The 15,786-nt window shown below is 32.6% G+C and overlaps 1 protein-coding gene across 1 annotated transcript; it reads left to right on the forward strand.

Moving 5' to 3' along the window:
• The first annotated feature begins 7,352 nt into the window (after positions 1 to 7,352).
• On the forward strand, positions 7,353 to 12,628 carry LOC123693610 (retinoblastoma-binding protein 5 homolog). The gene is made up of 11 exons (XM_045638792.1): positions 7,353 to 7,494; positions 7,584 to 7,609; positions 7,848 to 8,042; positions 8,192 to 8,398; positions 8,694 to 8,875; positions 9,087 to 9,206; positions 9,519 to 9,712; positions 10,084 to 10,259; positions 10,838 to 10,951; positions 11,851 to 11,971; positions 12,513 to 12,628. The coding sequence occupies exons 1-11, from the start codon at positions 7,476 to 7,478 to the stop codon at positions 12,587 to 12,589; spliced, it is 1,431 nt and encodes a 476-aa protein (XP_045494748.1). The 5' UTR covers positions 7,353 to 7,475; the 3' UTR covers positions 12,590 to 12,628.
• The last annotated feature ends 3,158 nt before the right edge of the window (positions 12,629 to 15,786 follow it).

Here is a 15,786-nt window from a genome sequence, read left to right on the forward strand (position 1 = left end):
TTTTTTTTTGTTCACATCGTCGATCGTACAAATAATGACCGTACGCCAACTATTACTTGAGCGTAAGTGACTAGTTACTGGCTATTGTTTGGAAAATAACGTAATCGGTGCGTTGTTAACGCTAGTTGGCATACAAAGTCACTCACGCTCAACTCATAGTTGGCGTACAGATCGTCGGTGATTGTAGTAAGCTAAATGAAACAATAAATCAGTTCAAAATAACATTTAATCACCTAATGTTTTTGAATAAAATTTTATAGCTCATGTTCTACGTGTCCACCTTTATTTCGCACACATTTTCTCATTCCTTCACGTAGTCCACTTTTCACTACACCATGTGGTTAATGTTCTTCTTATGTCGTTAGCAGCATTTCAACAGCACACAAGCAGCATCCTTTCTTTGAGAACTTAGACTAACGATATGGGGTTGGGCTCACTGTAAACGAGGCTCTTCTTATTCCCCCATACATAAAAATCAATGGGGGTCAGGTCGGGACATCTGGGTGGCCAGGGTAAAGGCCAAGCTCGTCCAATCCATTTGTTAGGATAGTTACGTGTCCAACCATTCCCTAACGCTTCTTCTGAAATGAGCAGAGCAGCCATTATGTTGAAACCACATGTCCCGCAGTAATTGTAATGGGAGATCATTAGTAGGTCACCTAAGTCACACACATAAGTCGTGTGGGAATCCGAAAGCACAATAATTCGCATCTACCATGGACGAATCGCATGAGCAGACTGAAATGGATGGCAAGCAAACAAACGACCAAATACAAAACAATGGGCATGTTGTATCCCCAAACTTGTTTTTGCACATTATTTTTCTCACTCTCATCTGCATAAATCGTAAGTTTTCTCGCTCACACGCACCGGATTAACTTGAAGGACAATAGCCGAGGGACCCGTTAGACCTACTACCTGAACCTTTTCAACTGTGTTTTTTTCTATGAGTTTAAATACAACCATAGGTTGTTATACCTCGTTGGATAGCTGATAAAATGTAGATGTTTTTAAGCACATCTGCAGAGCAAGTGCCATAATAATTTTTTGAGATATCCAGAAAAGAAAAATATATTTTTATAATTTGTACTTATTTTCTTAAGTTTCGATCGTCTACAATGACCTATTTAGTTAACTTACGTGCAATTTTAGTCATTGAGGTAATTAAGCATCTCATTCTTCATGTAAAAAACCAAAAAAATAATCATAAGAGTCAAAAAAATTCAAAATATTCAATTGAATAGCCGAAAAATTGGGCATTTTCATAAAAAAAATTAAAACTCGAATATCTCGAAAACGGTTAAGTTTAGGATGGGAGGTTACATAGTGAAATCATTCAGAAATGATGTGTACTACATGCCCTTAACGGATCTACATCGACTTTTCCTGTAACCCTGTATATTGTAGGTAATATTACATATGAGTATGTATATGTAAAAACTTTACTGTTAAAGTTGTTTTCTGAAATTTATATAAAATAAAATGAAATGATGTGTGCGTAAGCGCATTACCTAAATAAATTTTATTAATTAAATTTATTTAAATACGTAAATAGCCAGGGCGGATCGCTACCGCCCCGGCTTTGCCCGTGGTACATATTTCGCAATAAAAGGTAGCCTATGTTCTTTCTCAGGGTCTAAAGATTTTCTGTGCCAAATTTCATCAAAATCGGTTGAGAGGTTTAAGCGGGAAAGCGTAACAGACAGACAGACAGAGTTACTTTCGCATTTATAATATTAAGTAAGGATATGTGAAATAAAGCTACAAATGTAATCAAACAATTTATACTACGGGTACAAAATAAACTATATTTATATTTTTTGGTATCCGATTAATAAAAAGCTGTGTGCCAATGAAAAAAAAATATAAGAAAAAAATGACGATGCATATAAACTAATTTTGTGATAATAATACATAATATTATGAGCTTTTCGTAACAACAGGGAACTATTTTTATGCGATAATTGAGTATTCTAGTCATAGCATTTCTATTTAAGATTTAATTCCTTAGTGTAAGTAGTTATCAAGCCCTAAATAAATAAAATAAAGCACAGTTTAACGAAACAGTTGAAAACATTATTAATATTAAGTGCTTAAATAAAAATATGTAGCAGGAGGTAGTAGGCTATTTCTTAAAGAATAAGGTTGTATTTTTATTTATTGGATCAGTAACTTGTTACTGTGCTGTATATCATATAATGTATTTTGAAAAATATATTTTGTATGTTGGTTATATTATATCAATATTGATAAGAATGCATCTATAGTGAGAAATAATAATAATAGGATTATTGTATTTAAAACTAAAGTAAGTACTTAAACTTGACATTTGCATTAATTTAATAATTAGTTATATTTTGTAAATAAATATTATGTTGAATTTATCAATGCGTTTCATTTTACATCTGTGCCCAAGAATACCGCCAAAAAAACAATAATCCATCCCTCATTTTTTCTATTAAAATATGATGATTTTTGAAAAAGTATCGTATGTTGGTTGAACCATGAGTTATGAAGTACTTTCATTCCGAATTAAAATCTGGGCGTTAAAGTGGGTGAAGGCCATGCGAAGGCCAATTTATTCCGACCGTCCCTCCATACATTTTTGATTACCTCTAAACACTTAACACAGACACTATTTCTTTAAAACTAATCATTTTATCACTTCTCTATAATGAAATGTGTGCGCGTTCGACCTTTTTAATCAATAATTTACAATATTTACTTAGAAAAACAACAGTAAAATACCGGAAAAATTTGAGACTTCTACAGTAGTGTGCGTGACTTTTGCCAAGCGAAACACGACATAAAGCACGACATCTAGCGCATAGACTATATACTTATTACAGATCTAGCGCGTCAATGTCTAAACGAAAGGCGATGTTTAGACATAAGACGCGCTAGATGTCGTGCATTCGCGTTCGTTATCTTATACATAATGAGCATAATTCTAATAAATCAAAGTTCTGTGTAAAAATTGAGTAATTTCATTTCCAATCGTTCAAAGAAAATAACAATAAAATAAAATAAAACTAATGACCTTAGAAACTATGTTTTTTTTTGTAAACAATTTATTACTCATTATTGTTCGTCCGTCGTAGGTCTGTAAACTGTATTGTACACTGAAGGTAAATGGTACTGTAGGTACTTTAGTTCGGCGTCGTCGTCGTCGGCTTGATATAAATTACATTCTTGATTTCATTGACACGCGCTATGATTTGCGCGCGGAATTTCTTGTGTTGTGAATTTATTTTTGTATGCTATGCATTTTAATTGATTCAAATTGCAATGTTTCTCTAGTATGCATTTGAGACTATATTGTAAATTGTAATAATTGATCGTGGGTATACTTAGTAATTAATTATTCTAATAACGCAATTAGTAATATATGTATTTTCGGTGGGATTCAAAACAAAAAATTGGCCCGTGATTTTTATGAAATTTCACCACATTGCAAATCACATCAATCATAGTTCATACACATGTATGACGAAAGTGATTAGTATTGTGGCTAACATTGACTCATCTTCATCACTGAAACCAGTGATAAATCAGTACCTATATCATATTGTGTTTGAATATTTTTAAACAATGATATAAGTATACAATTATTATAAATCGGTAAACTATCAAAGTAATCACAAACTTGCAAACATTGGTAAAATGTCCAGTAGTTTATGAGCCTATTCATTACAATCAAACAAACAAACAAAGTTTTCCTCTTTATAATATTAGTGTAGACAAACACTATGAATACGATCACGAATGCAAATTCGGGGATTTTCTAATTATTGCTAAATAATAATTGAATTCGTTTTGAAATACTCTATAATTTTTAGTGTATAAATATTATATAGACATTTATAATGTGGTGCTCATTTTTTTTGTACTGCTAACGCTATTGTAGGTACCTATTTTCGTTGTTTTATTTCAAGTGAACACGGCCATACAATTTTGTCACGAGCCGCCTATGATTGTAGGTACTTTTGTTAGGCTCCTTCGTCGTCCGCGTCGCGTCGGCTCGAAAGTTCTTGATTTCATTGTCACGCGCTATGATTTGCGCGCGGATTTTCTTGTGTTGTGAATTTATTTTTGTATTAGGTATTATTATTTTTTATTTTTTTTTTATTTTATTGATTCAAATAAAATATTTCACTAGTATGCATTTGAGACTATATTGTATTATGTATAATTTATCGTAGGTATAGTTATTCTTATAACGCAGTTATATTTTCGGTGGGACAATTATTTGACCCGTGATTTTTCTGAAATATCACCACGTTGCAAATCACATCAATCATACACACGTATGACGAAAGTATAGTGGCTAACATTGACTCATCAGTTCATCACTGAAACCAGTGATAAATCAGTATATCATATTTTATTGTGTTTGAATATTTTTTAAACAACGATATATACAATATTATTATAAATCGGTAAACTACCAAAGTACTTCCGAATTTTCAGACAGACAAACAAGTAGTTTTACACGCAGTTTTCTTATACTAGTAGCAAAAATCAAAACCAATATTATGTTTACCTACTATATTTTACTAAAAGTCGAGTGCGTCGAAATCGTAAATAATAATATACCTAATGTTTTTCACCTTCCTGGTTATTTTCCCATAGTAAATAGTGTTTTAGGTTTGTTGTTGTAGGTAGGAATAATAATAATTATTCTTACTTGTTGGTTATGAAATGTATATTGAAATAATTTACTTTTACAAATCATTAGTGATATTAGTTTTGAGTGAAAATGCTTGGATCAGCATAATATTATATGGTACTTCAAATACATGTTTTGATAAAAAAACAATAGTGTAATAAAATAAAACTGCGTTTTATTGTAATCAATGTTGACAGTTTTAAATTCCAAAATTATTGATCAATAAAATAGTTTACACCAACAAATATAACTTTTATTTTTATAACCATCGTTCATAATATAAACCGTAGCAGGTGGCGTTTTGAAGTTCTGTCTACTCATACAGAAAAATGGAAAACTTGTTTTTTTTGTAAACAATTTATTACTCATTATTGTTGTTTGGCTGTGTGTTTGGCAACTCGAAGCGTGGTCGTCCGTCGTAGGTACTTTTGTTCGGCGTCGCGTCGTCGCTCGTCCGCGTCGGCTTGATATAAAACATTCTTGATTTCATTGACACGCGCTATGATTTGCGCGCGGAATTTCTTGTGTTGTGAATTTATTTTTGTATGCTATGCATTTTAATTGAATCAAATTGCAATATTTCTCTAGTATGCATTTGAGACTATATTGTAATAATTGATCGTGGGTAGGTATAGTAATTAATTATTCTAATAACGCAATTATATTTTCGGTGGGATTCAAAACAAAAAATTGGCCCGTGATTTTTATGAAATTTCACCACATTGCAAATTATATATTATACAATTACAATTACAATTATTATAAATCGGTAAACTATCAAAGTAATCACAAACTTGCAAAATATGCTTTTCCGAATTTTCAGACAGACACACAATTTTATTAGTTTGTTTTAGCAAAGTAGGTACCTATACCTATACGCTTACGTCGCGCGTCGCGTCGCGTCGTCGAAAACGGTGCGCCCAGAAACAAACATACCTACCTAATTCAGTTACAATCCTTTTTTTGTTCCGTAATATATTGTATTCTAATACGATTTTTTTTATTCGTCGGCCAGTTCTACTAGGTATAAAAAGATAAAATTGAAATATAATTATTGTAGCGACAGCCATATGTTACTATGTTTTCGTAAATATGTTTTTCACCTTCCTGGTTATTTTCACATAATCTTATATATATATATAAATGAATCGCAAAATGTGTTGGTAAGCGCATAACTCGAGAACGGCTGAACCGATTTCGATAATTCTTTTTTTATTATATTCCTTGAAGTACGAGGATGGTTCTTATGTAGAGAAAACGTAAACATGTACCACGGGCGAAGCCGGGGCGGACCGCTAGTCTATACAAATATTATAAAGAGGAAAGGTTTGATTTTTTGTTTGTTTGTTTGTTTGTATGAATTGAATAGGCTCCGAAACTACTTGGCAGATTTGAAAAATTCTTTCACCATTCGAAAGCTACATTATCCACGAGTAACATAGGCTAGGTTTTATCCCTGAAATCCCACGGGAACGGGAACTATGCGGGTTTTTCTTTGAAAACGCGGGCGAAGCCGCGGGCGGAAAGCTAGTCTAATATAAAAATGAATCGCAAAATGTGTTGGTAAGCGCATAACTCGAGAACGGCTGAACCGATTTCGATAATTCTTTTTTTATTATATTCCTTGAAGTACGAGGATGGTTCTTACTTCTTATGGAGAGAAAACGTAAACATGTACCACGGGCGAAGCCGGGGCGGACCGCTAGTAAATAATAAAATAATAAATAGTGTATTAGATTTGTTATTGTATCTTGTATACCTACGAATAATTATTCTTACGTCTTGTTGGGAAATGTTCAAATACCTACCTATTGAAATAATTTACTGTTACAAATCATTAGTGTTATTAGGTAGTTTTGAGTGAATAGGCATAGATCAGAAATTCAGAATATAATATGCTACTAACTACTCAAATACATACACGCCAAACTTGTTTTACATTCACGCCATCTAGAGTTCAATCTTTATCATTTTTGTATACGTCTGTGTGTGTAAACGACCCTGTATGCAATGACAGATGTTAAAACGCATGGTTTTACCGAATTGGGTGGATTTTAAGGCAATGATATGACATATTTAAATAAAATATAATATTCAGTAATCGCCATGACTATTCCTACGACCTTAATATTTTCCAATTACGCAAAAACTCAAATAAACTAGAAATGTAGAATTCAGCGCCATCTAGCGGGACATTGGCTGGGAACAGATCGTAGCAATCACCTTTATAAAATGAAATAAAAACATGACAAAAAATACAAGTAATGAGGAATTATAGTTTCATATATTTACATTAATATAGATCGAGCAGCAATAAGTGTGCGCAGCTTGCACATTTCAATCAAGCACATATTCCTAAATTTTTCTAGAATGTTTTCTGTAAAAATAAAATTGAAATATGTAATTCTACGGGCCAGCGCCCACGAGCAACTTTGTCTTCGCAACTATTTTGTCTCTCCCACCCATGGGCTAGTATGAAAGTGCGCGCACGTAGCGACGCAACTCCCCATACAAATTGATGGGAGAGACAAAATAGTTGCGGAGACAGTTGCTCGTGCGCGCTGGCTCTAAAGTGCTTGTATCTATGGCTCTAAGTAATATGAAAATAATATCATTGTCAAATAATGTCATAAATGACCATGACGTTTGTCAATTGTCACGCGTGTCGGTGTTTGCCGTTTGGTCGCCGCTAGGCGCTACAAGAAAATTCGATTTGTTTTTACTGATTTTATTTGTTTCGTATTCATATAATTATGTTCATTTATCAAGTCTAGAATAAGTTCGATCATAAAGCTTATTTATAAATATGAATCTCGAGCTGCTAGGTAAGTTTCGTTTCTTTGACGGGATTCCTGTTGCATTGTTTACTAATATTTATTTTTACCGATTCCTAAATTATATCTTTCTATTTCAGAATCATTTGGTCAAAATTATCCTGAGGTAAGAATATTGTATATACAAATGTTACATCCAATGTAAACAATTTAAATCTTTTTTTGTTGTTATTTTTTAACAAACAAAAATTAAGATATTTTGTCTATACACACCATAAATTAATACTTAATTTTTTTTAAGCATTTGTTTTAAATTATAGAGAATATTTTCGATATCAGAAGCATAATTGTAATTTTTTGATCCATTTTCTTACCAAAACTAACCTAATCATAATATTTTGAAGGAATTTGATGGAACATTAGATTCCATATCGCTAGCAGCTACATGCGCGTTCAACCGAAGAGGAACCCTGTTAGCTGTCGGCTGCAATGATGGAAGAATATTTATCTGGGACTTTCTGACGAGAGGCATTGCAAAATCTATTTCAGCTCATGTGTATCCAGTTTGTAGTTTAAGTTGGTCACGGAATTGTAAAAAGGTATGTATGTTGTATTTATTTAATTTAGCATTACTTTTAATTGATACGTATAACAGTAAAATTTATTAAAAATTAGTTTTTATAGGACATCACTATAAAAAAAAATTTTTTTTATTATTTGTAGAAAATATTTCTATTGTTCTCTTCAGCTACTATCATCATCAACGGACCACAATGTGTGTATATGGGATGTGCTCTCCGGTGAATGTGAGCAGCGCTTCCGGTTCCCCACGCCCATACAGAGGGTGCAGTTCGATCCTCGCAATGATAAGCGCTTCCTCGTGTGTCCTATGAGACATGCAGCGCTGTTAGTGGATACAGACGGTGCACATAAGATACTGCCTATTGATGATGATGTGAGTTGTTTACTACTGTTTTAGTTACTTACATATTACTTCTATTATTATTATATAATTCAATTTTATGACATTATTATGACATTATAATTAATATTTTATTGGTATTATATGATTTACAAGTTGATATAGTATGTTGAAATTTATTTTATAAGTTAACATTGCAAATAGTGTGATTGAAAAATTGAGTGTGTAATTTAAATGAATATTAATGCAAAAATGTACCACAGGAGCCTAAAATGTAAATACTAAATATGACTCAATAATTTAACTAAATTAATTCTATTATTTCCAGGGAGATATAAATGTAATAGCTTCTTTTGATAGACGAGGGGATCATGTATATACTGGCAATGCTAAGGGAAAGATACTTATATTAGATTCACAGACGTTAGCAGTTAAGGCAAGCTTTAAAATCACGGTCGGCACATCAAGCACTACTGGTATTAAGAGTATAGAATTTGCTAGAAGAGGAGAGTAAGTATACAATAATTATTAAATAAATATGGCTAGAAAGATTTTATTTTAGATTTTTTCGAGCTATTTTAAATGTACAAAATGTGATATATATAAATTGGTAGATTGTCCAATTACTAAATTAAATAACTTTGTATTTTTTATCTAAAAAACCCATAACAAAAGTGTTATAAAATCATAAATTTCTTTGACACAAAAACATAAATTGCAGTTGTTTTCTGGTGAACACATCGGACCGTGTGATCAGAGTGTATGACACCAACACAGTTCTCAAGTGTGGAATCAATGGAGAACCGGAACCTATACAGAAGTTACAGGATCTTGTTAATAAGTATGTTAAAAATGCCTATTGTTATGTTCTTTTTATTTCTTAATTTAAATAAAAGGCCCATGATTCTCTTTCTAACGTCTGTCTTAAGTGCGTTATTATGTCTTTAACTTGCATTAAATCTAAATCATTTACTACAGTGAGAAAACTGCATTGTGATTTGTGATCAAGTTTCATCTATTCTTTAAAACACTCTCATGAAGCATTTGAATGCTATAAAACTAAATATTCAATTTATGTACTATGACATCGGTTCAACAACAAATTCTTCTATATTTATCAAAAAATAATCATCGAAATTCCAACACCTTCCAGAACAACATGGAAGAAGTGTTGTTTCTCCGGGGACGGCGAGTACATATGCGCTGGCTCAGCCCGGCAACACGCGCTGTACGTGTGGGAGAAGGCCATCGGCAATCTGGTGAAGATCCTCCACGGCACTAAGGGCGAGCTGCTGCTGGACGTCGTCTGGCATCCTGTAAGGCCCATCATCGCCAGCATCAGCGCCGGTGAGTGTGAACCTGCTGAATTATCTTTAGTGGGTACAGCTCCATTGCATTAGATGGACACTGCATTTGGTACTGGTACATTGGATTTGCCTATATCTTGTGAAAAGTTAATTTGAAAATAATTTGTGTTGTGTGACTTCTTAACTGTTAAACTATGCTTTGATGATTTTAAAGTTCTAGAAAAAGTCTATTGAATAAAAAGATGTTTGGGTTCTGAGTAATGTTCAAAATCAATTGTATCGTTTATAACAAAACTGTCTAATGCGCTTAGGCAGAGTTTTGATTCGGATAATCTCTAAGCGTGATTGTGAGACAATTTGTTTATTGTACGTCCATGATAGCAATCAATCTTATTTTATAATGTTTCCCAGGTGTCGTATCCATCTGGGCGCAGAACCAAGTAGAGAACTGGTCAGCATTCGCGCCAGATTTTAAAGAGTTAGATGAAAATGTGGAATATGAAGAGAGAGAGAGTGAGTTCGATGTGGAAGACGAGGACCGATCCGTGGACCAGGCGGGAGAAAGCCGAAATGATGAGGAGGTTGAGGTAGGATGTCGCAACTTTGATAACAGTGATTTAAAAAGATGGGAATTGTATTGCAATAATTAGACTGGTTTGGATTACATTATACATTACAGGAAGAATCGTGTTATCAGGGCGTGGTTATAAATTATTAAAGACTTATATAGCTTGAATACAATTTATTGAATCAAAAAGTAACATTTATGCGAATTCATTACATGATTCATTGTGTTGAATAAATCAGTTGGTAAGTAAAGTCAACACTTTTCAAAATTATCGTATTATAAATTCACAAATAGTAAAATATATGCAATAATCACGATAAGCTTGTTCGGAACCTACTTTTATCATATACAGTGTTTAATACAGAAATGTTTTTTTAATACTGAATCCATACTATACAATATTATAAATGCGAAAGTAACTCTGTCTGTCTGTCTGTTACTCAATCACGCCTAAACTACTGAACCAATTTGCATGAAATTTGGTATGGAGATATTTTGATACCCGAGAAGGGACATAGGCTACCTTTTATTGCGAAATATGTACCACGGGCGAAGCCGGGGCGGACCTCTAGTAAAAAATAAAACCACAACATACAGGTGGACGTGACGACATGCGAGCCGGTGGCTGCGTTCTGCAGCTCGGACGAGGAGGGCGAGGACGAGGGACTGCTTGCCTTCCTGCCCATCGCGCCCGAGATAGAGGACCCTGAGGTTGGACACACATACACACAGAAAGAAATCACGCACGCATTCACAAACGCAAAAGCATTCACACGCATACATACACGCACACCCACAAAACTCGTTCACACACACTTAAAATAGTCACGTATCACGCACGCTTTTACACATGCAAACGCATTCACAGGCTCACACAGACGCAAAAATACGGGCGCACACAAAACTCGTTCACACATACTACAAGGAATCACTCACACACTAAATATTATGAAACTAGGCGAACACATTCGTGCACACACAACTAATATTGATTCTAGTGCACCCACATACACGAGTGATTCACGCAAACGCACACACAACCTAATTACATACAAATAAAACGCGTTTATGCACATAGACACGTGCACACAAGCAAATTATTCTATGCACTTAAATACGTACAAGCACACATCTAGGTACTAAGTCTTTTAGGTACATCAACGAAATTAAAACAAATTGGTTGAGTAAAAAAATAACACCACACAATAAATATGTTTTCCGCAATAATTAACTTCTATCTATTATCACTTAAATGTGATACCGTGATACCATCTTTAAAATCCTTTTAGTCGGGTGACATGTTCAGAAACTTGTGTCACACCAAAACCTCACGAGCGCGATCGCAGGTATAACGAGAGAGAGACGGACCGAGCTCCCGTCTCATCTCGAGCGTCTCATCTCATCATAAGACGTTATCACGTAAACATCTCGATCGTAAACCTACTTTACAAACAACCAATTTTTTTTAAAAACACCTCTGAAGTAAATACAAAAAACATTTTGTAAGAGCATCAATACTATAATTTTTTCTATATTATAATCAATTTTTTGTACTATTCACATCTCTACAACCGTCACTGACCGTCACCAACTAATATTCCACATTCCAGGACGGTTGGGCGGCTACATCAGAAGTGGTGACTCCGAGTGCGACGCCAGAAAAAGCTGAACCACCCGCCAAGCGAGCACGAGCTAACACTATAGATATCAACTTGAAGATCGATCCGCCTGGTAATTATAATTAAACTAGCTGCTCCGCGCGGTTTCACCCCTGTGGCTCCGCTCCTGTTGGTCGTAGAGTGATGATATATAGCCTATAGCCTTCCTCGATAAATAAGCTATCCAACACCGAAATAATTTTTCAAATCGGACCAGTAGTTCCCGAGATTGGCGCGTTCAAACAAACAAACTCTTCAACTTTATAATATTAGTATAGATTAATATACACCGTTGTTTGATAGAAATCTATAAATATCGAAGTAAGAAACCTGTGAACTAATTTTACTCGACCAAAACTAGGTTTCGCTGCTGGTATAAAATTTAGTTTTCACAAAAAAAAAATATTGCCACTAATTTTTTTCTAATTTATCGTATCTTAATTCTATACAAACTTAAAACATTAACGAAGTTTTCTGATTGTTTAGTTTCTATCAACACGGGTTCGAATCTCGCCTCGTAATCGATTTTTTTCTATTTTTTTAAAATTTCTCTAGTAAAATAACGACGGAATTTTACATTTAAAATTTCTCATAGAATGTTTTATTATTTGCAGAAAACCCACTACCGTTTGGAGGCAAAAACAAACAAGCGGCAGGAAACAAGAAAGTCGCAGGCAGACCCAGAAAATGAATTAAGAATCGTATTAAAAATATATTATATTTTAAATCATTTTGTTGTTTTATTTCTCATTTTATCAAATCCTAAGTAGATAGGTGTAATATATTCAGTATAATATCAAAAGTTTAAATAATTATATTAGCTTCATTTATTATTACTTATTGACAAAAGTGCTCAAAACAGAGTTGGTTATTTCTGTATGATAATGATACCTAAATCATGAGATCGTTTTTGTATGTCAACAGATTATGTATGTCAACAGAAAGAGTTTTGTTGACATACATAATCTAGTTTGATAATTGATTGAATTCGGATCTAATTTGGAGTGAATAATTTAGTTATAACATTTTTAAGTTAGGTTAGGTTAGTTGATTCTCGTAAAGACATGTAAGTAGTTTCAATAATCTAAACACAGAATCTAAAGTTTAAACAAAGCATCGACAGTATTTCTGTGATTTAGATGGCCTAAGATTTATTTTTCACTTAGTTTTTTGATCTATTTATTTTTATCTAAAATAAAGCCTTGTCACTCATGAAAATAATTTTCTGTTACAGAAAATAATATAGCATAATCAAAATTTTGATAAAAAACAAATGTTTGTAATATTACTATTAGTAAGTATATAGATAACTACCTAATGCATTAAACTACGTCAATTTCAATATTTTATTCGAAATATATTTAGGATTCAGACTGATTATTATCATACATGTTACATATTGTAGCGACGCCTGCGCCGCAGTCTAAGTACCTACATCATGAAAGCCTATTTTACCTATGTGCAATAATGCAGACAGTGCACAATAAAAACGGTTTAGCAGCTAAAGTGTTAGACAAATATACTTGCATGATTTAAACATAATCTGAGCTCTGAATTCATAAAAAAATGTATATGAATTCGAAATGATTGTGGCCACTTTGAACATTTGCAAAAACATTTAAAACGATACATTCAAATGGTTACTGTTTTTTCTTCCCTCATTATTTTATAAAATTAAAATTCATCATTTTTGTAATGAATTAAAAATAAAAGCATTAACTAATTATATTAAGAATTTATCTGTTAGTAAATGCTGAAAAATGCAGTGATTATTTTGGGCATGTTTTTTTTTTTCACATTTTTCATCTTTTTTACATTATCATCTTTGTTAAAAAAAAACTATGTCATTCGATAACGCATATCTATCCAGTGATCCAGAAATATTATGCCAAAAACAGATTGAAAAATAATTGTTTCATGCCTGAATGAAAAATTTTCATTTTCCATTCAGTCTGTTTTTGATTTTTGCAAAATATAAATTTGTAATTTAAGTAAATGCTTTATAAATCGATGCCTCCTAAGTATAATGAGTCAACTAACAAATTTAGGTATTTTCATATTTTTACATAAACGAACATGAAACATCGTGATCTTAACGTTAGTGTTAAAAAAAATTAAAAAAGAACAATAATTACCGAGATAATTTCACGTATACTAAATCAATTTCAACATCACTTGAAATCGTACATTATAAACTGATCTAAATAACATTGTACCAGTATACGCGGGACGTGAGGGGGGGCACATTAAACTTGTATCAATATACAAGTTTGTTACGGCTCAGTAAACGATGAATGGCGGCAAGTATGCACGCTATTTTAGGTAATAATAGTTGTTTAACATGTTAAATTAATATAATTAACAGAATACAGTCTAACAGGGCGCGAAAATTTTTAAATTTACACAGGAATCTAGGATATCATGATTGATGGCATGAATTAATGATATTATGATAATTTCACAATTTCTTGGATCTCTTCCGGGTTATTTTTTTTTTATAGCATCAACAGACAACAAAAAAGAGGCGCTTGTGGAATTTCCAGCTATGTTTTCAAGTTTATAGAAGACACGGTGGGGGTGTCAAAGATTACCGGTTCAGGTCAGACAACTGTTGGGGCCAAAATAGAAACAGAATTGTATTTTTAATGTACATGTTAGCTAGTTCGAAGTTTGTTATAGATATTAGTCATAGCTTTCCAGTAGTGGGTCCATATAAAGGCGACAGTATGCACGCTTTCATTGAAAGACAGCTAGAGCTTTTAGTTTCGCCAAATCCATGCCATACAAAGTTACTAAAGTGACTTTTAATTCAATTTAATTAAAGACTTTAAATCAAAGCTATAGCATATATAAACATCTGGACAACTACTAATGATGGATCAAAAATGCCTTGGAATAATATTACGGAAGTACTAGTTAAAGCGGAATATCCATCGGCTGTTTTGTAAAACGAGATACCAAGATGGTGCTTACAAGTGGATAGAATGTGTAAAGATACCAAAAGCTACACGAAATCGAAGAGATATTGACGTAGATAATATTTCTTTAGCTTATCAGATACCCATTTCTATTGACCAAAATAAGCACAAAGACTTGATGGATCTTTGTAAGACACTAGTTATTCCTAAATACATAGTATCATTTATTTTTTAATAATTCCTTATATTTTTTGAGCATTAGAAATGCCTAGACTGTTACGTTATTAATTTCTTTCTCTTTGATGATGGAGGAACATTGATAATTTGTTAAATGTTGATTTGTTTTTACTTGTAGCTTATAATAAGGCTTCTATGTTATAAAGAAATTCTTACTTAATTATAGCGAAAAATAGGAATTTCATTTATTTTTTAATAAGTTAATTGATTTCAACTAATTCTAATGGATCTAACGACTGCAATTTTGACTGATTTTTAATTTGTTAACCTTTATAACTATTTTTTGAGCATTTGAGCATTAGACCGTGACGTTATTAATTTCCATAATTTTCACTATTGTTAAACGTAAATTACCGATTAATGATATTTTATAAATAGTGATTTGTTTACCTTGTAGCGTTTAGTAAAACTATTATGTTAAAAATATGTTCCTATAAACATAATTATGACGAAAAATACATCGTGATTCTTCAAAATGAATTGTTTTTGGTTTATTATTCTTTGTTCTTCTTCCTAGCTTTTATTAATCCCACACATCGAAAAGTATTACAAAAAAAATACTAATAAAGAAACCTCGGTAAATTACATTGGTCCAGTATACGTAGAGGTTTCAAATGTTAACATTCCTAATTACTTTCCCAGTATAATGAGTCAAGTGATATAATTTCAACATTTTGTTATTTCCTGAGGTAGAAATATCCAAAATAAACAAAAGTAAAATTATATTAATAAA

The sequence above is a fragment of the Colias croceus genome, chromosome 8 (genome assembly GCF_905220415.1).
Source record: "Colias croceus chromosome 8, ilColCroc2.1".
Lineage (NCBI taxonomy): Eukaryota > Metazoa > Arthropoda > Insecta > Lepidoptera > Pieridae > Colias > Colias croceus.

Excerpts from the sequence above, each read along its gene's own strand:
- LOC123693610 (XM_045638792.1), top strand. Across the intron at positions 8,876-9,086 it reads GAATTTGCTAGAAGAGGAGA|TTGTTTTCTGGTGAACACAT; the intron begins GTAAGTATACAA and ends CATAAATTGCAG. Across the intron at positions 9,713-10,083 it reads CATCGCCAGCATCAGCGCCG|GTGTCGTATCCATCTGGGCG; the intron begins GTGAGTGTGAAC and ends AATGTTTCCCAG.